This window comes from Loxodonta africana, chromosome 1 (assembly GCF_030014295.1).
Source record: "Loxodonta africana isolate mLoxAfr1 chromosome 1, mLoxAfr1.hap2, whole genome shotgun sequence".
Lineage (NCBI taxonomy): Eukaryota > Metazoa > Chordata > Mammalia > Proboscidea > Elephantidae > Loxodonta > Loxodonta africana.
In genome coordinates this window covers 42,902,989-42,928,924 of record NC_087342.1, presented here as the reverse complement: position 1 = coordinate 42,928,924, position 25,936 = coordinate 42,902,989, and the positions used below count along the sequence as shown (strand labels likewise).

The window sequence follows — 25,936 nt, the reverse complement described above, 5'->3', positions numbered from 1 at the left end:
AAGCTGGAGGCCTTGCCCTACCCCCCACCCCTCCTCTGGTGGTTAGGTGAGCCTGAAGACATTTTTGGAATCAACCTCCAATGATTAAGCCATCATTTGAAATTATTTGTCAATTAGGCAAACTAAAGCAACAGGCTAAAAAAACCACTGCCATCATCGAGTCGATTCTGAGGCACAGCGGCCCTATACGACAGCGTAGAAAACTGTCCCATAGGGTTTTCAAGGAGCGGCTGACGGATTTGGACTACCGACCTTTTGGGTAGCAGCCGAGCTCTTAACCAGTACACCAGCAATTTTGGGGGGTTTAAAGTAACCGGCGGCTGTGGATTATGCCTGCCATGAACCCCAGTTTTCCGTTTGGGCAGTTTCCTCGGTTACACTTCTGATATCAGTCTAACAAGCCATTTCAAGCCACCCCAGAGGCTCTATCCGAGGACGCCCACTTTCCCACCGCTCCTTCTTCCCGCCTCCGCTTTGGCCGAGATCCTCCGGCAGCCCCTCCCACACACCGCCCTGCCCGGTCGTCTGTCCGTGGTCTGTCTGTCCCGCGGCCATAACCCGGCTGAGATCCGCGCGCACCGGGCGGAGGGCGCAGGCGGCGCTGGGTGGGGATCCCGGACCCCCCATTCGGCTCCCCCCATAACAAGAACGGCGCCAGCAGCCCAGGCCCCTCCGCCCCTGACCCTGAACGCCCGCCCTCGGCCCCGCAGACCCCGCCTCAGGCGCCGCCGCTCCGATCCGGAAGACGCAGAGTCTGCACCTCCCGGTCCAGCCGGGCGCAGCGCAGAGAGTTCCCGAGGACTTAAAAACGGAAAGAGAAAAAAGTCTCGAGCGAGAAAATCCGTCAGCGCCGGCCCGCCCACCCTGGCTTCGCGGTCCAGTCACGGCCGAGGCGGAGGGAGGGACGGCGGGCGGCCGCGGCGGCCGGCCCAGGGACGCGGACTCCAAGCAGGCGCACGCCCGGCGGCCCGCTACTCACCGAGAGACGGGAGGTGGGGACTCGGACCCGATCTGGCCTCGACGTCGACGCCGACGCCGCCCCGCGGTGGGAAGTTCCTTATAAAGCGGCGACGCGGCGCCGCCGGGATAGACGGCCCGCTCGCCCGGCGCGCGGACTGAGGGTAGCGTACGCGGCCAGAACAAGCCTGTGCCCAGGCCCCGACCCCGGCCCCGCGCCGCGCTCTCGCCCACCGGGCGCGGCTCTGGGGCGCCCCCGCGCGGCCGGGCATGTGCGCGCCCCGCGGGCATGGCCTCGGCGGTGTTTGAGGGCACGTCGCTGGTGAACATGTTTGTGCGCGGCTGCTGGGTGAACGGCATCCGCAGGCTCATCATCAACCGGCGCGGCGACGAGGAGGAGTTCTTCGAGATCCGCACGGAGTGGTCGGACCGCAACGTGCTCTACCTGCACCGCAGCTACGCCGACCTGGGCCGCCTGCTGCGGCGCCTCGGCGACTCCTTCCCCGAGGACCGGCCGGCGCTGGCGCGCTCCCCGCTGCTGCCAGGTGCGCGGAGGGCGGGCGGCCGGCGGGCAGGAGGGCGGTTGTGAGGGAGTTCTAGAATACAGTCAGGGGCAGGGGCGAGCTACTGAAGCCTGAAACTGCGTCGGTCACCTTTTCCCTGGTCCCCGGCACAAGGCAGGGGCGCTCAGGCTCTCCGCCCCCAGCGAATGCGCCCACTAGGCACGGTCGGGAGGATCCCAGTGTTCTGTGGCCCGGCGGGTGAGCGAGGAGGGGTGGGGTGGGAGAGGGACTTGGCAGGCGCGGCCCGCCCGGGCGGAGTGGCCAGGGCTGTCCGTGAGGGCTAGCCTGTTTCTTCCGAGGGAGACCGGGGTTGGTGAGGCGCTGCCGGTGCAAGTGACGTGGCCGGTGTGGGTCAGCCCCGCGGTCGCTTTCCCCAACCCGCTCGGGGTCGCGGCAGCAGCCCCCTCCTCCGGAAGAGGGGCTGCGCGCGCGGCCCGGCGCGCCCGGGCGGCTCCAGGGAGCGGCTTCCTCTGAGTTTGAGAACAGTTAACCACAGTGCGTGTCCAAGTTGTAGAGTCGAGTCTCTCCGGAGCGCTCTCCCGGGAGTGGAGCTCCTCCTCTCCTATCCGGTGACAAATGCTCCCTGAGCAATGAAGGGTGCCACGCAGCGCTTCCGTCATTGCTGGGCGGAGGGGCCAGGGTCCCACCCCGGGATGGGGCAGAGCATTTGGATTTGATTAACCCGGCCACCTCCTCCCAGCCTTGTGACTGAGCCTGGCTGCAGGCGCTTGGTGTTGGAGCGCCGCTGTGCCTTCTCTTCCTACCGTGTGGCTGGTCCCTTGCCCCAGGAGGGCCTGGAAGAGGGAAGGAAGCAGAGAGGGAGACTCAGTTGAGACGGAAAGAATGGGGGGGGGGGGAAGCGTCGGGGGGTGGGGGGAGAAGGGACAGGGAAGCCTCGAGGCAGCGAGGACTTCGGAGCACGGTCCTGAGTGCTGAGTGTGTGGCTCCCCGCGGCTCAGAGGGTCAGAGGCATGTCGTCTAGAAGCCTGCCTTTTTGCAGACCTCCTCTAAGCAGACCTGGTGGAGTCTCGGGCGGGTTCACTGAAGCCCAGGGTGACTTAAAGGACACCAGGATTCTGGAAAAGACATCGTGCCCCCTGCCTGTATGTGGAGGTCTGGAGATAGTCCGCCGCCAATGTGAGAATTATGTCGATAATGAGCGAGTTCTGGGAGACATGAACCTCATGACACCTCCTTTGGCGTCGAAGCAAGCCAGCAAATGAGAAGGCCGTGAGCCAGCAGACTGCAGGTATTCTCATATTCACAGCAGGCTGGAGATAGTTCAGGACTATTTCAAGTTTTCCCTAGATTTGGTATTTGGCTGTTTGTGTCATATTTTTAATTTAGCGGCGAATGCCCAAGTTAGGAAAGCATAGATGAAGGAACAGCTGGTTGTTCAATGACTTCGCGCCTTTCTGGAGCCCTGGCGGCACAGTGGTTAAGAGCTTGGCTGCTAACCAAAAGGTTGGCGGTTCCAATCCGCCAGCCACTCCTTGGTAACCCTGTGGTGCAGTTCTACTCTGTCCGGTAGGGGCGCTATGAGTTGGAATCTACTGTCCTTTGTGGAATAAGGCATAATGTGCACTTTTGAGCCCCTGAGGGCAGGCGGAGAGCCCTCCGCTGCGTTCCTGAGCTAAGTGGTTGTAAATCGTAACTTCCCGTTTGGTTCCTCGCTTGTAGCATTATACCTGTCGCCTGCGTTTTGTCGTGAGGATTAAAGTGGGTGGTAGAGTGCCTAGAATACAGTAAGCCCCTCATTTTAAAAGCAAGTAGTTGCAGTCTTCCTTTTTTTCTAAGTAGAGGAAGTCCTGGCAGGTGACCAAGGAGGGCAGGAGGAGAGGGAGGGGGTGGGAGTGGGCCTGGGAAATGACCTAGCCTTAGCTGCTAGGTTGTGTGTAGAGGTGGGAGGAGGGGTGTGGGATGTAGTCCTGGAAACGCCTCACCTGGAGCAGAAGGGCAGTGCAGGTAAGGAACTCCAGCTTGCCCTGTGAACGCGCTGCGTACTCTCCCTGTGCACACACAGACTGTCGGGGTCAGGCTAGTTCGAGAGGTGGATAGACACATGGCTAGACCCGCTGAAAGTGCCCCTGAAGGGTGGAGACCATCAGTGAAGGAAGGTTTCGGAAGTGGGTGATTGCCTTGGAGAAGATGATAGTCAAAAAAGAGCGTGATAGCTTCTTTCAAGTATCTAAAGGGGGAAAAAAAATCAGAAATAGGGATTAGGCATGGTGTGTGGGGGAGGGGCAGTGGGGAAGAAGACCAGTGGTTAGTGTAAAGGACTTCCTGACAGCCCAAGACAGGATTGATGCCTGGCTGGTAACCACTACCTGTCCTGTGGGGGCTCCCTGCCGGGGCTAGCCCATCATCCTGGATGGAGCTGTAGACGGTGGCCTGGGCCCTGAGGAGGGTGGCCTGTAAGCCCTTTTCTCCTTTCTAGTCTATGATTCTTTGCACAGAGGCAAGCATGTCCCTCCCCAGCAACACCTGAGCTTTGTTGTACAATCCCAGGGGAAGTCCTTTTCCTGTTTTTTGATCCTTTTAAATCCAGGTAAATTGTTTGCTAAGTAAAATACAACACCATAATATAAGGTTCCACCTATTTCCACGCAGATTTACTATTTGCATAAAACGTTTGGTTATACAGACTATAAACACAAAAGATAGCCAGATGTGTGCATGGTATTGGAAATGCCGGCTCTTCTCAGTGTAATTCCCCCTCAGATTCCCCTGGTTTAAATTTATTGAAATGTTTCTGGGCTGGGTTAGATTTGCACTCTCTGGTTTCATTAAAAAGCTTTGTGAGAAAATAGGGTTTTGGGATCCTATGCTGACAGCAGGCCACTGCTTCTTGTAAATGTAGGCAGGAATAGCCTCAGAGGGTGTGAAATTCTGGCCCCTACTGGCATTGTGGAAACCCTGGTGGCGTAGTGGTTAAGTGCTACAGCTGCTAACCAAGAGGTCAGCAGTTCAAATCTGCCAGGCGCTCCTTGGAAACTCTATGGGGCAGTTCTACTCTGTTCTATGGGGTCGCTGTGAGTCGGACCCGACTCCACAGCAGTGGGTTTGGTTTTTGGTTTAGTACTGGCATTGTTGAATCTGCCTGCAGTTATAGGACGCTGAGACCTTTTTCTTGGTCCCTCCAGTATTGCAGTTGGGAGAATGTTTGCATGGGAGAATGTGCCCTTCTGTACAAACACTGTGGTGTTATGTTTGGCTGTCATCCACGGGCCTCGTCTGTATCTCGGTGACATCTACAGGAATTTTTTGTTATCGTGGAAAAACGTTTATAACAAGGAATTTGCCATTTTAGCCATTTTTAGGTGTAATTCAGTAGCATTAATTACTGTAAAAATGGTGTGGGAGCAGAGTCTGACCTCTTCTCTCTTCACAAGGGGGAAGGAGAATCAAGATCAACAACCCAAGGCTGATTCCAATGAGGCAGAGTTCAGACATGGCCTCCTCTTTCTACCACCTTTACCAATTCTGACGTCAACTGTCTCTCCCATGGCATTCTCCACTTCTCTGCTGGGTTCCATAGTTTGTTACAGTGGCCACACAGAACTCACAGATAATACTTATGATTATGGGGTTTGTTAGGGAAGTAACAGGTTATAGCTTAGGCTCAGGAACACTCAGGATACAGTTCTCTTCCATCAGAACAGCCTCTTTTCAGCTGTGCTCGAAGGCACACCATCCCCACCTCTGGCCCTAGGCCTCTGCCCTGCTCGGGCAAGCATTACAAAGCCCTTTTAGCCGCTGCCATTAAGTCCCCAGAGGCACCCCAGGCACTCCGTTTGCTTGCTCAGTGGGACAGGAAGCCCACAGCTCGGTCTCCTGCTGGTCTCTCCTGCTACCACTTCTCACTGTCATCAGGGTTACAGTATCTCTCTCTCTTTCCCTCTTGGTGTCCTGGTTCCAGGAGCTTCTCAGCACAGGGATCCTGGGTCCAAACGACGAACTCTCTGCTCCGGGCTGTTCTTCCTTGGTGGTGGTGGGATCCTCTCCTTCTCACCTCTGGGGTGGCTCATTTCAAGCCCAGTGGCATGGCAAAGCTGACCAATCTCCTTGGTGGGCCGCAATCACAACTACCTATCACACAGTCCCACCCAGTCACTTGGGTGGGAGTTAAAAGACTGGCTGGAAAGGCCACATAAAAGTGATCTACCGCACCGCAGTTACATTCATCATGTTGTGCAACCACCACCACTGACCATTTCCAAAGGTATTTCATCACCCCAAACAGAACTCAGTGGCCTCCCCAAGGATGTCTGAGCAGGGGCATGGGGTGTAAGCATGGTGCTGTCTACCTCCCTTCCCCCGGGTTAGTTCCGGGTCCTCCCTGAGCCTTCTGTTTGGGGAGGTGGGACGGCATTGACCTCAGGACTTGTCTTGCTTCCATCCTCTACCTCTTTTCCTTGGAGTCTTGATTTCTCACTTTACCCTCCTCTTGATTTGGGTCTGATACACCCTGCCTCTTCCTTTCTTGCCCCCCAGCCCAAGAGGAGGGAGGTAGCTGCTTCTTGCTGATATTATCTCTGGGCTACCAAGGTGTTCCCTTTTTGCCTTTTCCATACCCTAATACTAGTGTGGCCAAGTCTCTGATTTAAATCCCCTCTATGCAATACCAAGGAGCCCTGGTGGTGCAGTGGTTAAAGTGTTTGGCTGCCACCTGAATGGACTGTGGTTTGAACTCACCAGGCATTCCACAGGAGAAAGATGTGACAGTCTGCTTCCATAAAGTTTACAGCCTTGGAAACCCTATGGGGCAGTTCTGCTCTGTCCTATAGGGTCCCTATGGGTCAGAATCAACTCAGAGGCAGTGGGTTTGGTTTGGGTTTACACAATACCTAATGTGGTTCAGATTTTCCTGCTCAGGCCCTGACCAAGGGCGTTTGCCTTATTTATGCCTCACACATCCAGGAAGGTTTACGCTTTATGACGCACATGCAAAATTTCTCCTTGGACTGTTTTGGGCTTTTGCACTATTTGATCCTTTTTTTATGGCCTTGTGAAGCCTGAGCTCTCCTCTTCACCACTGCAGCGACAGGTTGTGTTTCCAGAGTAGCTACGTGATCTTTGGTTCTCCATCAGGGAATATCAGCATTTGGGTTTTGCATTCATTTGCTCAACAAATGTTTGCCGAATGCCTGCCAGGTGCCAGGCAGTGTTCTAGGTGCTTGGGGACACAACACTGAACAAAACTCACGCAAAAATCCCTGCCCTTATGATTCTTGTATTCTAGTTAGGAGAAATCTATAATAAACAAGATAAACAAGTGAAAAGTACATGTCATTAGAAAGGGGTATATGTTCAAGATTAAAAAAAGGAATCAAGGAAAGGGGCTATGACATGTAAGGGCATGTTGTTGTTAGGCCCTGTCAAGTTGGTTCTAACTCATAGCGACCCTACGCACACACAATAGAACGAAACACTGCCTGGTCCTGCACTATCCTCACAGTTGTTGCTATGTTTGAGCCCATTGTTGGAGCCACTGTCAGTCTACCTCATTGAGGGTCTTGCCTTTTTTTGCTGACCCTTCACTTTTTTTTTTTTTTTTTCACTTTACCAAGCATGATGTCCTTCTTCAGGGACTGGTCCGTTTTGATAATATGTCCACAGTACGTAAGATGCAGTTTCGCCATCCTTGCTTCTAAGAATCATTCTGGCTGTACTTCCTCCAAGACAGATTTGTTCGTCCTTTTGGCAGTCCATGGTATATTCAGTATTCTTCCCCAACACCACAACTCAAAGGCATCAATTCTTTGGTCTTCCTTATTCATTGTCCAGTTTTCACATGCATGTAAGGCAATTGAAAATACCATGGCTTGGTTCAGGTGCACCTTAGTCCTCAGAGCAAACATGTTTGCTTTTTAACATTTTAAAGAGGACTTTTGCAGCAGATTGGCCCAATGCAATATGTTGTTTGATTTCTTGATGGTCTTTTCCACAGTCGGCCCTTAGCTTTGTTCTGATGGTATGGAGCGTCTCTGTCATCTCTTCCCACAGGTGTAGTTGATTTGATTCCTGTGTATTCTATCTGGTGAAATCTGCGTGTATGGCTGCTGTTTATATTGTTGAAAAAAGTATTTGCAATGAATAAGTTGTTGGTTTTGCAAGATTCTATCATGATCAAGGCCATATTTTCCAAGTACCGATTCTTCTTTGTTTCCAACTTTGGCATTCTGGTCACCAGTAATTATCAATGCATCCTGATTGCATGTTTGATCAATTTCAGACTGCAGAAGTTGGTGAAAATCTTCAATTTCTTCATCTTTGGCATTAGTGGTTGGTGCATAATAGTCATATTAATTTGTCTTCCTTGCAGGCATATGGATATTATCCTATCACTGTCAGCGTTGTACTTCAGGATAGATACTGAAATGTTCTTTTTGACAATGAATACAACACCATTCCTCTTCAGTTTGTCATTCCCAGCATAGTGGACCATGATTGTCCAATTCAGAATGGCCAATACTAGTCCATTTCAGCTCACTGCCTAGGATATTGATTTTTATGTGATTTTTATGTGTTCCATATCATTTTTGACAACTTCCAATTTTCCTAGCTTCATACTTCGTACATCTCATGTTCAGATTATTATTGATGTTTGCAGCTGTTTCTTCTCATTTTGAGTTGTGCCACATCAGCAAATGAAAGTACTGAAAACTTGACTCCTTCCACGTCATGAAGATCGACTCTACTTTGAGGAGGCAGCTTTTCCCCAGTCGTATTCTGAGGGCCTTCCAACCTGAGGGGCTGATCTTCTGGCACTATATCAGACAGCGCTCCGCTGCTCTTCATAAGGTTTTCACTGGCCAGTTTTTTTTTTTTTTTTTTTTTTAAGAAGTAGATTGCCACATCTTTCTTCCTAGTGTGTCTTAGGCTGAAAGCTCAGCTGCAACCTGTCCACCATGGGTGGCCCTGCTGATATTTGAAATACCAGTGGCATAGCTCCTAGCCTCAAAGCAACATGAAAGCTCCCACAGTACAGCAAACAGATGAGTGGTGGAAGTAGGGGCATAGGAGGGTTTAAATATAGGTAGGGTGGCCAGGGACAGTCTTACTAAGAAATGATGATTGAGCAGAGACCTGAAGCAGGGGCGGGGGCGGGGGGGAGCCAGCCATGTGGTTCCCTGGGAAGGCGCATTCCAGGCAGAGGGAAGGGCAAGTGCAAAGGCCCTGAGGCCAGCATGTGCCTGGAGGGTTGAGTAAGGAGGAGGCCACTGTGGCTGGAGTCCAGAGGAGGAGGTGGGGAGTAGTAGGAAAAAACGATCCCATCAGGCCTTGTGGGAGTAGGACAAATCCCATCAGGCCTTGTGATCACGGTTCAGTTCTGGAGAGGTTTGAGCAGGGAGATGACGTGTTCTGACATGCACTCTGCTCCTGTGCTGAGAGAGACTGGAAGGGGCAGGGGGGAGCAGGGAGACCAGGGGAGAGGGGCTGGATGCTTGGTTTAGGTATGGCAGAGCAGGTGTAAGAGGTGATCAGAAACTGATGTGTCTTAAGGATTTGTTGAGAGACAGGATTTACAGCAAAACCAGATGTGGTCGTAAGGGACTCAGGAATGACACCAGTGTTTTTGGGCTGAGAAGCAGAATTGTTGTTGCTGTGATGGGGAAGCTTGCAGGAGGTGGTTAGGAGCCACCTAGGGGAGGAGGTGGTTAGGAGCCCAGCTGTGAACGTGGTGTTCTAGAGGTTTCTTCATTAGAGCCCATCATTTAGAGCCAGTGTGCGATTCCAGAGTCCACCTGTGAGTTCTCCTTTATCCATGAGGGCACGACTCTACCTGCGTGCTCGTAGGCTGTTCTTAGCCTGGAGGAGAATGAAGGCTCCAGGGTATTATCAGGAAGGGCTGGACACAGTAACCACCTGACTCCCACACCCACACTCTGGCGGGAAGTGTGCTTAGCCCCCGAGGCCTGCGCCTGCCTGCACTCACTCTTAATTGGACAAATGGGAGAAGCTCAGTGCTACCCCAAAACAGGAGGGGAGCAGGCCACTTGATGAGAGGTCTGACTGCGGACCCACTGAGTTTACCCTTATAGCGAGAGTGCCTGGGAAAGAGCCGGGCTGTTGTGATCTCAGCACAGGCAGGCTCTGGAGGTCTGGGTCAGCAGTGGGGGTGGGCATGCCCTTTGCCTCTGACCCCTCCCCTCCCCACCCCAGGGCCATTTGGGCAGTCTTTCTGATTCACAGAAAGACTCTTCCAAATACACCTGCCCCTTAGTTATTGACATGGTTAGGTTGCAAAGATCAGGTCTTTATGTGAAAATTGACATTACACAAAATACTTGTGATTCCCTGTCCCCGCCTCCTGGGCCCCAGCCCTTCCAATGGGACAGCAATGGCCACTCTATACCTGCGGTGGTCACAGCAGCACCAGACATGGGGTCCCCCTTGCTCTGCTTGCCAGAATGCGAATTCATGCTGGCTGGACATTTTCAGCCACCTGGCATCACAGCTTGGGCTCCTCAGTGGAGGAAGCAGGCGGCGTGGGCTGGGTGGTACACAGAGGTGAGTGCTGCCCGTGCCCCCTCCTGGCACCTGCTGGCTGGTACCTACACACAAGCCAAGCATAGGGTGGAGGGTGGGGTGCACCAGGAGAGGTGGGGGGAGCGTGAGCTGGAACGTCAGTGCCCCTGCAGGCTCCAGACTGGGATTAAGTACCCTGGGGCGGTGCCGTTCCTCCCTCTGGGCACCCTGGACAAGTTGTGCACACAGAGCTGTGTGGATGAGGGTGTGCAGGTCGTCAGGTCGTTAATGTGCAAAACAGTTGGGTAGTGGGTTCTTTACTATTGTTGTACATGGGAAATGTCAGGTAACAAGGGTGAGTGAGGAGTAGGTGTGTAGGGCTCCTGGCCTGGGCCACGGGATTTTCCAGGCCCCAGGGCAGCATGTTCTGCTGTCCCAGCCCTGTGCTGGGGACACCTGCTGGCCGGATAGGTCAGCCTCCCATCGTGGGCAGTTTCTGAGGGACCCGTGCACCTCCAGGTAGCCTGCTTGTCCCCTCTCTTCCTTCTGGTCTGTTTTTCTTTCCCAGTCCTACACCTGCCACCCACCCCGGGCTTTGCTCTGATTTTCTTATTCCCCTTTTCCTGGCATCTTTTTTCTCTGTAAATGGTCAGTTTGCTGAGTTGGGTTTGTGACCCCAAATTTCATCCCATTAGATCTCAAACTTGTGCTCATGGGCCCCACATGACCTGAATTAACTTTGAGCCAGAGACAAGCCAGTGAGAAGCTCACAGACATGGTTTTGGAGCTTGTTTCTAGGGTGTGGTTACTTTCCACCGAGTGTCCAAAGAGAAAGCTTGTGCTCTGCTCCTTGGATCAGGCATCCTGCTGCCTTCCAGGCTGTCCCCCAGGGACGCAGGCATCCCTTCCCTCTTTAAAACAACTCTGGGCCTGATATTTCCCTGCTATCTATTTTCACGAACACTTTTCCCAAAGGAGAAAGATGTTTCTGCTTTGTGAAAAGTAAAAAAGAAAGCAGATTTGAAGGGCCAGTGGAAGCTATAACCAAGGCTTTGAACCAGTTCAAATGGTTCAGTAATTGCCATCTTAAACAAGGGCCGTATACACGTTGCATAGCAACCAAATCTGTTGCCCCTGTGATTTTGACCCAAGTAGGAAACAAACAGCTTCCCCCCGCTCAAAGATGGCAGCTGACCGCACCGTTTTGAATGTGTCACTCTCCACGCCCCTGCCAATAATGTCACTCTCTGAAAGTCCTGCCACAGCCCTTCTTCCTGAAAGTTTCAGGAGCCTGATGCGGGAGATTGGATTAGGGCTTTGAACCGGTTCAGAATTGTTCAGAGCCCTGCAACAGAGCCCGCACCCTGTGGTTGTGCAGGGCTGGCCCAGAGGCCTCTGGTTAATGCTGCACAGGTGAGCTGCATGCCGAGTCTGGCAGCACCCCATCGGCCTCTCCTCAGGCCTCTCCAAGCCCACCCTATAAGCATTATTTGTCAGCAAGAGATGATTAATCAAGGAGTGACAAACTGATTCAATCTCTAATATCTTATTAATTTGACATGTGTTATAGCTGGGGCTTTAAGCCAGTTCACAACAGTTCAGTAATTGCCATCCTAAGTAGAAAGGGAAGAGGGAAGGCAGGAACATGTAATTAAACTGACGGCATGCTACTCGCTTCTGTATGTCCCTTAATCCCACCAGCAACTGTCCCTTTGTCCCGTGTGGGAGGGTCAAGGCCCTGAGAGGTTAGGTGACCTCCCCTCCATGCCAGGGTACAGAGCACGTTCCTGGTAGGAGGCAGGCTCAGTGGTTCAAAGCACTTCTTTGGGATCGGACAGGTGAGGCCTCATATTCTGGCTGTGCCGCCCAACTGCAGGCAAGTTGGCTGGTTCCTCAGGTCTCGGGTATATTATTAATAAAACAGCAGTCGTAATATCTGCATTACAGGGTGGTTGTGAGTGCTGAGAACAGGACTGTCACAAGGCACCAGGCACAGTGCTGGCCATGTAAGGTGCTAGCTTTGCACCAGCCTGTCTGACTCCACAGCTCCTGCCCTTGGCACTGGCCAGGCCACACCCTAGCTGAGTCATCAAGGTCAGGGGATGGGGTGCTGGCTTGCTATGAGTAACAGCACCCTGCTCTCCAGAATGGATGGCACAGGTGAGCTGCTGGATGCCAATCCTGACAGCACCCTCTGCAAGTGTGGCCCACTCGGCCGCTGGTGAGGCTCCCGGTGAGGCAGGGACCGTGATAGCTCCAGCTCCGGCTGTACAGAGATAAGGTATGGGGGTCACCTCAGTGGAACCCCTACAGACCAAGGCCTGTGGCTCTGCTGGCCCAGAAACCTAATTTGGTACTTGGGGCTTGGTGTGGATCTGGCTCAGGGGGACTGTGCTCCATGAGCAGATTCTTGGGGATTGGACAACTGTGGAATTGTCAGGGCTGAAGTATTTATTTACTATAAAAAAGAATGCTAGATGGGCCCAAGTTCCCATGGCTAGAACCCACATGGTTAGCCCCAGGTCCCCTTCGCACTTCATGATCCAATCCTCGCTGTTCTGGTTACCCTTTGGGCCATCCCACTTCCTGATCCCACTGTCCCTTCCTCCTCCCTTCCTGCTGCCCTGTATACACTCACTGTGCAGGTCTCAGCAAAGTGCCACTTCACTGCACATCGACCTGGTTGGAATGAAAGCTCTGTGAAGGCAGGGCCCTGTCTGCCTTGTTTGCCACTGTGTCCGCAGCACCTGAGACAGTGCCTAGCTCCTGGTAGAAGCTCCATCAGCATTTGGAATAAGTGAGTGAACAAGTGACTAGAAACCTCAGGTGGTGCTTCCTGCCTCAAGAGCCCCAATGGTACAGTATGCCTGGATCCCTTTGATGTTTTAAGGCAGGCTGGCTCTTTACAAATGTTGTCAGCTTAGTAAGGGGACTTGGCTTTTAGTGGGAGAGTCAAGAAGAGGCCCAGAGAGGGCAGGGTTACAGGAAAACACTGTAAAGATCAGTAAGTTTAAACCTTTTCTTGGCCAATGCGATATACAGTTGCCCACCCATCTTTTCTACCTCTCGGGTTTACCGGGAAGCCCTTTTCCCACTGACAGTGCATGCTGCTGCAAGCCAGGGGCCTTTATGACTGTTTGAAACTGAAAAAAACAGCGTCGGCCACAAATTACTGTTTCTACAGGGTCCACTGCTCTCTAAGGGTAGGCTTGTGGGAGGGGGGCAAGAAATCCCTACTAACTAGTGCCATCGACCTACCAAAAATTCAGACACACTCAATAGTTCAGCATGCTTCTGTTAATAAAAACACATGGTATCAACAAAAAATCCAAAGCAGAAAATAATTGGTTCTTAAAGAGGTTAAACCCAAACCAAAACAAACCTACTGCCCTCGCCTCGATTCCGACTCATAGCGACCCTACAGAACAGAGTAGAGCTGCCCCATAGGATTTCCAAGGCTGTAAATCATTATGGAGGCAGACTGCCACGTCTTTCTTCTGTGGAGTGGCCGGTGGCTTCAGACAGCCGACTTTTTGGTTGACACCTGAGCACTTTAACCGCTGTGCCACCAGAGCTCCCTAGTTTAAGCCAAACTCAGTTTTTCACTCTGATAAAAATTTCAGTCACTTAAGGCGCACCTCACAGGTGGGAAGCACCTTCCTGTGATTTCATCACCACTACCGCTGTCTCTTCCTCTACATCCTGTGCCCTGCTTTCTTGGAAGGATGTAAGGTTACTGTTGACCACCATTCCGCAGCTCTGATAGCTGGGGTGAGCATCGCTGTCTGACTAGATACTGCTGCCTGCAGCAGGGTGCAGAGAGGGCAGTGACGCACTGCAGTTCCTCTTGCTGTGCGGGTACACTGTTTGACACCCACAGGGGAGAGAGTAGCTGAGGTTTTCCAGGTAGTAAGAACGTCCATTGGGATGCTTAATTACGCAAAGAATAGCAAATTCAGTTAGGCTCTCAAGCTAACCGTTCTTTACTCCCTCCTTAAAACTCAGCATATATGAAGCATATTTAGCAAACAGGTACTTAAGAAGTAAACACTGAAAATTTTCTTAGAAAACTTAAGATGTTTTCTTTCCAAAATTTGTGTTACACTCAACATTTAAAGAATATCTCTTATGCAAACAAGTTGACCCTTGCATAACCCAAGCGACATGCTTTTTAGTTATTTGTGTACATGGTGGTGATGGACACACTTGTTAAGTGGAAAAGAAACTAAATGTGATTTATTATTTGACTCAATTTGAAAGTTCACTTTACAGAGAATGTCTCTAGGCTGCCTATTGTGTGTGAGTCAGAAAGCTTTCTTTCCAGAAGCCTGTTCTGTGGGTAATAAGTGTTCCTTAATGCATTTCGAAAAGAATTGTCTTCTTTCAGGATTGAACACAGAGCATCTTGCCTTTATTTCCAGGGTAGCAGCAGAAAGTACTCAAGTTAGATTCTGAGCTCCAAAGTCCACAGAGGTGGAGGCCGGGGATGGTGAGCAGCAATGTTTAGCCCAGAGCCTCTCTTACTGCCTGTGGGACTTTGGACCTGCTCTTGTGAGATTAGGACTCTAGGCTTGTTTTTGTCTGTTCACTCTGATAACATGTTCAGTTTGGGTTCCAAGAATAAATCAGATGTTTGTGTTTGCATAAGGAAGCGAATTCTGAAACTAACAGACACATTTTGTGTTCTCAGTTTTCCAGGCTGAGCTGGCTTAGGAAGGAAGGGTGTCTTCTCTGCTCAAGGCTGATTTTTCACCCACAATTGTGTGTAAAATTGGCTCACTGAAATTTATACTTAATGGTGTTGCCAATTTTTTGCTTTCAAATTCTGAAGTGTTTGGGCCAAATCTGGGGAAAATCATCACATCACAAATTGTGTACAGTGAAATTTAAAAAGTTGAAGTCATACTCGTGATTATACTTTATCAGAAATAAGAAAAATTTCTGGGGGCTGTGAAGTGTCTGGAGTCAGCTTCCTGAGAGAAGAACTTCATGTGGTTGGCAGACCATTGTCACAAGTAGTTCAGACTTACCCAGTGGCTCTATGGGGAAAGACTTGGAGATTTGCTTCCATAATGATTACAGCCAAGAAAACCCTATGGGGCAATTCTACTTCGTCACATGGGGTCACTACAAGTTGAAATCAACTCCACATTTCTCTCTGGTGCCATCCTCAGTGAACTAAGTCTTGCGGCTTTCACGGAGTGCTCGCTCCCCCTGCTGGCCAGTGTGTGGAATCACAGCCTCAAAGGAGGTCTTTGATCTGGTTTACTGTTCCTGTAACTATGCAAATTCACAACCATTTTACCCACCTGCAATTTTTATCACTACGCTTATGGGTAGTTAAACTAAGTGAAACAAAAACCTTGTGCATGTAACAATATTTGGAATATAAAAGCCAAAAGATTTAATATCCGAAAGACTTGAAAGCAGAGACTCAACAGAGACTTGTACACCAATCTTCACTGCAGCACTATTCACAACAGCCAAAGGTGGAAACAACGTAAGTGCTCATCAACAGATAGTTGAATAACATGTGACATATACAATGGAATACTATTCAGCCAGTAGGAGAAATGCAGCCTTGGTACACACTACAGTATGGATGGAGCTGTAAGACATTGTGCTAAGTGAAATAAGTCAGTCACAAAAGAGCAAATATTGTATGACCCCACTTATATACAAAAACAAGAAAAGGCAAATGTATAGAGACCAAAGTTTATTGGTGGTTACCAGGGGTGTGAGGGAGGGGGGGGGGCTTTACAGTGATGAAAATATTGCATTGATTAAGGGTAGGGTTGCACAGCCAATAATGGTAATTGCTGTCAATAAGTTGTACACTTGTAAAAAGTTGAACTGGCAAAAGTTGTGTGATAGATACATTTATCACAATGACAAAAAAAAAATGATTTACCCGGAGGCAGAGCCAAGGCGGTGGAATAGACAGACACTTCCAGCAAGCCCTCTTACGACAAATACCCAAAAAAACAAGTGAAACAAGTATATTTATGATAAGGTAGGAGCCCTGAACATCAAAGGCAAGCTTAGAAAACAAACAGGGGTGGGGGGAGGAAGAGACAGATCAGAAGCGGAGAGGAGTTACTGGACCTGAATCATGGGGAGACCTCGGGCACCGTTCCCAGGAGCAGTGGTGGTGGGCTGGTACTAGCATTCGGCTGCAGTTTCCTCAGGGAGAAGCAGCCAGCCACACAGCCTACTGACACCTCCAGAACCAGAGAAGAATGGTGCTCTCAGCAAAAGCTAAGTACTTGTGTATATTTTTTCCGCCCTCCCCCTCAAGCTGGCTTCAGTGGTTGATTTTCCTGGGCCTCAGATAGGTCCTGTTGAGCATCTAGAGCCATCCTCCCAGCCTTGGAGAAGAAATAAATTTGCAATTGGGGGAAAAGATAATTTGCCAACTCCACTAACCAGGGGAACTCTGGACAGAAGCAGCTCCTGTCCAGGTGTAAACAGTCCATGGACTTTAAGTGCCTTTCCCCTCCGCATGGACCTGTGTGGGCCTATTTCAGGAGAATAGGCCCTTGTTGGCAGACTCCAACCGTTTCAGCTGTGTGGGGGAGAAGTGGGTGTTTGATGTTTGACATTGCTTTGCCTACTAAACAGGGTCCTCACCTACCCACATCAGGGGCCTAAGGACTGGTGGCTCCACTCAGGTCACCCAGCCACCCACAACAGGGGTCCAGGGATAACTGACTGGTACCTCCCAGTCCTTACAACCAAAAACACTGGGTGCCCACGGTCTGCCTGCAGAACCCACTCACCTGTATGCTGTAGGGAACAGGGACACACTTTCCTCAGAGACATGTGGGGGATGATTCTCAGCCCCCTGCCTTGTTCAGAATGTGACCCCCTGCTGCAACCAGATAACCGGTACCTACACCAATCACCCCTGCCCCTCTAAGACTGTAGGACAGAGCCTGTACCACACACTTGATGATCAACTATCTGGACACCTGAGCTGAATTCATACAAGAAAAATGAATGGACTCCTAGAGTTATGTACCTGATATCAGCTCTAGCCATCTGGGGACAGGACACCAGAGCTCCAAAGGCAAAAATAATCAAGCTAGCTCACTCAAACAACCCATTTGGGCATATCAAAACAAAACAAAGCAAGAAGCTACAACACAGTAAGCAAACATAAAATAAACTAATACAATAACTTACAGATGGCTCGGAGACAACAGTCAATATCAAGTCACATAATCAGACCATGATTGCCTCAACAAGCTCTCAGAACAGAGAATCAAGGGATCTTCTAAATGAAAGTGCCTTCTTGGAATTACCAGAGGCAGAATACAAAAGATTAATATACAGAACCCTTCAGGACATCAGGAAGGAAATGAGGCAATATGCAGAACAAGCCAAGGAACCCACAGATAAAACAATTGAAGAAATTAAAAAGATTATTCAGGAACATAATGAAAAATTTAATGACCTGGAAAAATCCATAGACAAACAGCAATCAGAAATTCAGAAGATTAAAAATAAAATTACAGAAGTAGACAACTCAGTAGAAAGTCAGAGGAGCTGAATTGAGGAAGTGGAAGGCAGAATTTCTGAACTCGAACATAAATCACTCGGCACTAATATATTTGAAAAAAAATCAGAAAAAAGACTTAACAAAAAATGAAGAAACCTTAAGAATTATGTGGGACTCTATCAAGACAAATAATCTGTGAGTGATTGGAGTACCAGAACAGAGAGGGATAACAGAAAATACAGAGAGAACTGTTGAAGATTGATTGGCAGAAAACTTCCCTGATATCTTGAAAGATGAGAAGATATCCATCCAAGATGCTCATCAAACTCCACAAAAAGTAGATTTTAAAAGAAAGTAACCAAGACATATTATAATCAAACTTGCCAAAACTAAAGACAATTTTAAGAGCAGCTAGGGATAAATGAAAAGTCACCTACAAAGGAGAGTCAATAAGAATAAGCTCGGACTACTTGGCAGAAACCATGCAGGCAAGAAGGCAATGGGATGACTGATATAAAAAAATTGAAGGAAAAAAATTGCCAGCCAAGAATCTTATATCCAGCAAAACTTTCTCTCAAATATGAAGGTGAAATTAGGACATTTCCAGATAAACAGAAGTTTAGGGAATTCATAAAAACCAAACCAAAACTATAAGAAATACTAAAGGAAGTTCTTTGGTTAGAAAATCAATAATATCAGGTAGCAACCCAAGACTAGAACACTGGGCAAACAATCAGAAGTCAACCCAGACAGGGAAATCACAAGAACTAATCAAGATGAAAAAACGTTCAAAACAGGGAAACAGCGATGTTACCATGTAAAAGAAGACAACATTAAAACAATAAAGAGGGACTGAGAAATGTAGTCATAGATCTTCCATATGGAGATGAAGACAAGGTGATACAAAGAAAGAAAGGTTAGTTTTAAATTTGGAAAAATAGGGGTAAATAATAAGGTAAACCACCGAGGAGACAAACTATCCTACACATCAAAATAAAATACAAGAAAAAAAAAGAAACTCAGCAGAAACAAAATCAACAATGAATATGAGGAAGGACAATATATAAAGGTAATCTACTTAGCACATAAAATTAAGTGGGAAAAAGAAACTGTCAACAACGCACAAAAAAAGACATCAAAATGATAGCACTAAATTCATACCTATCCATACTTACCCTGAATGTAAATGGACTAAATGCACTAAAAAAGAGACAGAGAGTGGCAGAATGGATTGAAAAAACGCTATCTGTCTATATGCTGCCTACAAGCTACACACCTTAGAGACAAAAACAAGCTAAAACTCAAAGGATGGCAAAAAATATATGAAGCAAACAGCAATCAAAAAGGAGCAGGAATGGCAACATTAAATTCTGACAAAATAGACTTTAAAGTTAAATCCATCATAAAGGATAAGGATGGACACTATATAAGGATTAAAGGAACAATATACCAAGAAGATATAACCATATTAAATATTTATGCACCCAATGACAGAGCTGCAAGATACATAAAACAAACTCTTTCAGCACTGAAAAGTGAGATAGACAGCTCCATAATAATAATTGGAGACTTCAACACACCACTTTCGGTGCAGGACAGGACATCCAGAAAGAAGCTCAGTAAAGACACAGAAGATCTAAATGCCACAATCAACCACCCAACAGCAGCCAAGTATACTCTTTTCTAGTGCACATGGAACATTCTCTAGAATAGACCACATATTAGGTCATAAAGCAACCCTTAGCAGAATCCAAAACACCAGAAGAAAACAAATAATAAAAATTAAAGCAGAACTAAATGAAATAGAAAACAGAAAAACAATGAAAGAATTAATAAGACCAAAAGCCGGTTCTTTGAAAAAAATCAACAAAATTGATAAACCACTGGCCAAATTGACAAAAGAAAAACAGGAGAGGAAGAAAATAACCCAAATAAGAAATGAGGTGGGTGATATTACAACAGACCCAAATGAAATTAAAAGAATCATATCAGATTACTATGAAAAATTGTACTCTAACAAATTTGAAAGCCTAGAAGAAATAGATGAACTCTTAGAAACACACTACCTTCCTAAACTAACACAAACAGAGGTAGAACAACTAAATAGACCCATAACAAAAGAAGAGATTGAAAAGGTAATCAAAAAACTCCCAACAAAAAAAAAACCCTGGCCTGGAAGGCTTCACTGCAGAGTTCTACCAAACTTTCAGAGAAGAGTTAACACCACTACTACTAAAGGTATTTCAGAGCATAGAAAAGGGTGGAATACTCTCAAACTCATTCTATGAAGCCAGCATATCCCTGATACCAAAACCAGGTAAAGACATCACAAAAAAAGAAAATTACAGAGCTATATCCCTCATGAACTTAGGTGCAAAAGTCCTCAACAAAATTCTAACCAATAGAATTCAGCAACATATCAAAAAAATAATTCACCATGACGAAGTGGGATTCATACCAGGTATGCAAGGATGGTTCAACATTAGAAAAAAGATTAATGTCATCTATCGTATGACTAAAACAAAGACAAGAATCACATGATTTTATCAATTGATGCAGAAAAGGCACTTGACAAAGTTCAACACCCGTTTATGATAAAAACTCTCAGCAAAATAGGAATAGAAGGAAAATTTCTCAACATAATAAAGGGCATTTATGCAAAGCCAACAGCCAATATCATCGTAAATGATGAGAGTCTGAAAGCATTCCCCTTGAGCTTGGGAACCAGAAAAGGATGCCCTTTATCACTGCTCTTCTTCAGCATTATGCTGGAGGTCCTAGCCAGAGCAATTAGGCTAGATAAAGAAATAAAGGGCATCCAGATTGGCAAGGAAGAAGTAAAGTATCTCTACTTGTAGATGACATGATCTTATACACAAAAAACCCTAAGGGATCCTCCAGAGAACTACTAAAACTGATAGAAGAGTTCAGCAGAGTATTGTGATACAAGGTAAACAAGCAAAAATCAGTTGGATTCCTCTACACCAACAAAACGAACATTGAAGAGGAAATCACCAAATCAATACCATTTACAGTAGCCCCCAAGAAGATAAAATACTTAGGAATAAATCCTACCAGAGATGTAAAAGACCTATACAAAGAAAACTATAAGACACTACTGCAAGAGACCAAAAGAGACCTACATAAGTGGAAAAACATACCTTGCTCATGGATAGGAAGACCTTAACGTTATAAAAATGTCGATTCTACCAAAAGCGATCTATAGATTCAATGTAATTCTGATCCAAATCCCAATGACATTTTTTAATGAGGTGGAGAAACAAATCACCGATTTCGTATGGAAGGGAAAGAGGCCCCAGATGAGTAAAGCATTACTGAAAAAGAAGAACAAAGTGGGAGGCCCCACTCTACCTGATTTTAGAACCTGTTAGTTTTTTTTTTTTTTTATACCGCTGTGAGTCGGAATTGCCACAGTAGTCAAAACAGCCTGGCACTGATACACTAATAGATGCATAGACCAATGGAACAGAATTGAGAATCCAGACATAAATGCATCCATATATGAGCAGTTGATATTTGACAAAGGCCCCAACGCAGTTAAATAGGGAAAAGACAGTCTTTTTAACAAATGGTGTTGGCATCACTGGATATCCACCTGCAAAAAAATGAAACAAGATGCATACCTCACACCATGCACAAAAATGAGCTCAAAATGGATCAAAGACCTAAATATAAAATCTAAAACAGTAAAGATGATGGAAGAAAAAATAGGGACAACATTAGGAGCCCTAATACACGGTCTAAACAGTATACAAAAGATCACTGACAACGCAGAATAAAAAGTAGATAACTGGGAGCTCCTGAAAATCAAACACCTATGCTCATCCAAAGACTTCACCAAAAGAGTAAAAAGATTACCTACAGACTGGGAAAAAGTTTTTAGCTATAATGTTTCTGATCAGCGCCTGATCTCTAAAATGTACGTGATACTGTAAAAACTCAACTACAAAAAGACAAATAACCCAATTAAAAAATGGGCAAAAGATATGAATAGACACTTCACTAAAGAAGACATTCAGGTAGCTGGCAGATACATGAGGAAATGCTCTAGATAATTAGCCATTAAAACCAGAAATGCAAATCAAAACCACAATGAGACTCCATCTCACTCCAACAAGGCTGGCATTAATCCAAAAAACACAAAATAATAAACGTTTGAGAGGTTGTAGAGGGATTGGAACACTTGTACAACTGCTGGTGGTAATGTAAAATGGTACAGCCACTTTGGAAATCGATTTGGCACCTCCCTAAAAAGCTAGAAATAGAACTGCCATATGATCCAGCAATCCCACTCCTTGGAATATATCCTAGAGAAATAAGGCCTTTACAAGAACAGATATATGCACACCCATGTTTATTGCAGCACTGTTTACAATAGCAAAAAGTTGGAAGCAACCAAGGTGCCCATCAACGCATGAATGGATTAATAAATTATGATATATTCACACAATGGAATACTATGCATCAATAAAGAACAGTGATGAATCTGTGAAACATTTCATAACATGGAGGAATCTGGAAGGCATTATGCTGAGTGAAATTAGTTGCAAAAGGACAAATATTATATAAGACCACTATTACAAGAACTTGAGAAATAGTTTAAACAGAGAAGAAAATATTCTTTGATGTTTACGAGAGGGGGGTGGAAGGGGTTGGGAAAGGGGTAGTCACTAATTAGACAGTAGATAAGAACTGCTTTAGGTAAAGGGAAAGACAACACACAGTACAGGAGAGGTCAGCACAACTGGACTAAACCAAAAGCAAAGAAGTTTCCTGAATAAACTGAATGCTTCAAAGGCCAGCATAGCAGGGACGGGGGTTTGGGGACCGTGGTTTCAGGGGACATCTAAGTCAGTTGGCATAATAAAATCTATTAAGAAAACATTCTGCATCCTACTTTGGAGAGTGGCGTCTGGGGTCTTAAATGCTAGCAAGCCACCATCTAAGATGCATCAATTGGTCTCAACCCACCTGGAGCAAAGGAGAATGATGAATACCAAGGACACAATGTAATTACAAGTTCAAGAGACAGAAAGGGCCACATGAACCAGAGACTACTTCAGCCTGAGACTAGAGGAACTAGATGGTGCCCGGCTACAACAGATGACTGCCTGGGAGGGAATACAAGAGAGAACACCTGAAGGAGCTGGAGAGCAGTGGGAGGCAGACCCCAAATTCTCGTAAAAAGACCAGACTTAATGTTCTGACTGAGACTAGAAGGACCCCGGTGGTCATGGCCCTCGGACCTTCTGTTAGCCCAGGACAGGAACCATTCCCGAAGCCAACTCTTCAGACATGGACTGGACTGGACAATGGGTTGGAGTGGGGTGCTGGTGAGGAGTGAGCTGCTTGGATCAGGTGGACACTTGAGACTATGTTGGCATCTCCTGCCTGGAGGGGAGATGAGAGGGTAGAGGGGGTTAGAAGCTGACGAAATGGACACGAAAAGAGAGTGGAGGTAGGGAGTGGGCTGTCTCATTAGGGGGAGACAAAATTGGGATATCTAGCAAGGTGTATGTAAGTTTTTTTGTGAGAGATGGACTTGATTTGTAAACTTTCACTTAAATCACAATAAAAATTTAAAAAGAAAAAAATGATTTACCCAGAGGCACCTTGGAAGAAAGGCCTGGCAGTGTACATGAGGAAAATCAGCCTTTGAAAACCCTATGGAGCACAGTTCTGCATGGGGTCGCTGTCAGTCACAGTTGACGCTGCAGCATCTGGTACTGTTCAGCTTCCATTCAGAAAACAGAAACAGGTGAGGGGGTGCTCAGTGATGGTGGCACTGCCCCACCCTAGGGCCACTCTCTCCAGTGCCCCCTAGGCCCAGAAGCTCACTGGCAGGAAGGTTCTGCCCAGGATGAACCTGAGGGGCACCCAGGGACTCATGGACTGTGAGGAGGGTAACAGTGCTGATTTTGGTTCTCTCTCATGCAATTTTATTCTGTCATAAACAGCCAGCAGACGCTGAATCCCTTACACATGCCGGCATCTGCTGGTTGCTGAGAACAGAAAGATGAACCACCATGCTCCTGCCCTCAGGGTCTCAGAGGTTACTGGGGGAGACCTGCAGGTCAGCTGGGCCTGCAAATGCCTCTCAGTGGGAGGTAGGGTGGGGTTTTTCAGGGCCCAGAGGCAGAGCCCCATTCAAAGTCTGTAGTATGGAGTTCAAGTGTGAGAGGGCTTCACGGAGCAGATGACGTTTGTCTGGTTCCTAAAGGCTGGCGGGGTCTTGAGATGGGGGAGGCCTGTGGAAACAGTTTTTCTCGAGACAGAGTGCAGTGCGAGGCAAGTGGAGGGCTGTGTCCGGGAGTGTGAGTCTGTTCTGGGTGGTTGGCATGAAAGGTGTGGGGAGTTCCACAGACACACAGCTGGCAGGGTGGGCTGGGTCAGATTGGGAAGGGTCTGTAGGCCAAGCTGAATTCTGATCTTGTTCCCAGAGGTCTGATTGGGTACTTCTGCCTTTCTCTACTTTATTCTGGAAATGGGTCACAAAGGTAGAATAAACACCTAGGTAAATTTGAATTTCAGGTAAGCAATGAGTAGCTTTTCAGTATAAGTCTGTCCCAAATATTGCATGAGACAGAGTTATACTAAAATTAGTCATTGTTTATCTCATTTAGATTTAACTAGGCATCCTGTATTTTTATTTGCTAAATCTGGCAGCCCTAAAAGATTGCCACAGAACAGAGTATATTGACCTCACAAATTGTTACCCTTGGATTGTCTTCTCTTAAAAAAAAAAAAAAAAAACCAGAGAATTTTGAATTTATCTCTTTTTTCTCTATAGACTTCCTTGTAGCAAGCAGAGGATCCGATGATTTTGATGCCGAATGCAGCATGCATTTAGCAGGGTTTTAAATGTTAGGAATTCTGATCAGGGAATTCAGGGCTTGGGGAAGAGGCATCTTGAGAACCTGGCACTTGGGAATTTTCTTTCTTCTTTTCCCTGCCACCCCCTCCCCCCACCCCCACATAGAACAGGGTGGTGGGAGCAGGACAGTCTGGGGAGGAAGGGGGAGAAGTGGTCCCCTCCTTTCCTTTGGAGTGTGGTAGAGCAGTGGGGTTGTACATAAGCATTACAGCTACCACATCTGCAGCCTCTCAGGACTTTTGGGAACCACAGCAGCAAAGAGGCTCAGATTCCTGGGAAGCTCCATGACTCATGACCACTTTGGTTTTCCTTGGGCAAAGATCTGATCACTTTTCCTCCCAAACACGGCACTTACATGACTGGGCTCAGTGGGCCTCCACTGCATGGACCTTGCGGGTGGTCAGTCATGGCTAGCAGGGCCCCTTGTGGGCACAGGTGCATCCTGGGCCAGCCCCTCCCTGGCCCTCGCTCCACTGCTTCCAGCTGGGCAGGTGACTCCTTTTCGGATCGACGACACTGACCCTAGCACAGATGTAAACCACGCGTTGGGTGGTTGGAACTTAGCATGAGGTTACAGCAGGAGTTTTGAGATAGGGCTCTGAGCACCTATTCCTCCACCCCTCACCGTGGAGGGTGACACGGGAACGGTACCCTGTCGTGGGCTGACTGCTGTTTTGTACTTAATTTGCGAGTACATTTGCTGGTTTCCTCTTCTGACTGTGGCCTTCCTGCCCCCAATCTAGGGCTGGTTGCCATTAAGGATGCCCATGACATTGAGACAAGGCTTAATGAGGTGGAGAAGCTTCTCAAGGCGATCATCAGCATGCCGTGTAAAGTGAGTATGACCGGGGCTGGGGCAGGAGGTGGTAGGTGTCCTGCCATCTTGCAGAGTTAGGACCCATCCATCCTCCCAGCCGGCCTGCCTTCTGCTTCTCGCATGTTCACTCTGCTCCCTCCCTGGGATTAACAGGGAGTGGGGAAGGGGTACAGGATCAGAGGAAAGGAAGATTCTGTGGGCTCCCATGCCTCTTTTTTTTTTTTTCCTCTAGGGAGCAGCCCAAGGAGGCATTGAGAATGAAGGGACCTGGGTCCTCTCTGGCCTCAGTGATCTTTGGTTTTTTAGATCTGCTCAGGCTGCCCTTGCTGAGGGGATTCTAGAACAGGTACCCAGAGCCACAGTGTTTGCACCAACCTGGTGGGCAAGGCTGCTGTGGACTTGTCCACCAGCTCCTTTTCAGAGGAGGTTTGTGAGCTTGTATTGAGTCGTATCAGGAACCTGGGCTGGGTGTCAGGCAGACCTACCTAGCTCCTTTGGGCTTCCATTTCCTCATGTATAAATGGGGAGAGTAGACCCAGCTTATATTCACAGTGAAGACAAAGGGAGACTGTGTGTATCAAACGCCTGGCACATGCAAAGCACCCAGAAAACAGTGGATGCTATTTCTGTTAACCACATCCTGCCTCAAGGCCTTGCACGTTGGCCACATGAGGCAGCAGGATCATCAGTAAATTGAGAGTGCCGTGATGGCAGCCTGGCCGAGGTCAGCC

The 25,936-nt window shown here is 47.8% G+C and overlaps 1 protein-coding gene across 1 annotated transcript in view; it reads left to right on the top strand.

The window, feature by feature from the left end:
- Positions 1-1,190: 1,190 nt before the first annotated feature.
- The window catches only part of PXDC1 (PX domain containing 1), a 38,746-nt gene continuing 14,000 nt past the window's right edge, over positions 1,191-25,936 (top strand). Inside the window, exons 1-2 of the mRNA XM_064279960.1 lie at positions 1,191-1,502; positions 25,132-25,223. Of these exons, the coding sequence (XP_064136030.1) occupies positions 1,247-1,502; positions 25,132-25,223 (348 nt within the window). The 5' untranslated portion in view covers positions 1,191-1,246. The remainder of the gene's footprint in view (positions 1,503-25,131; positions 25,224-25,936) is intronic.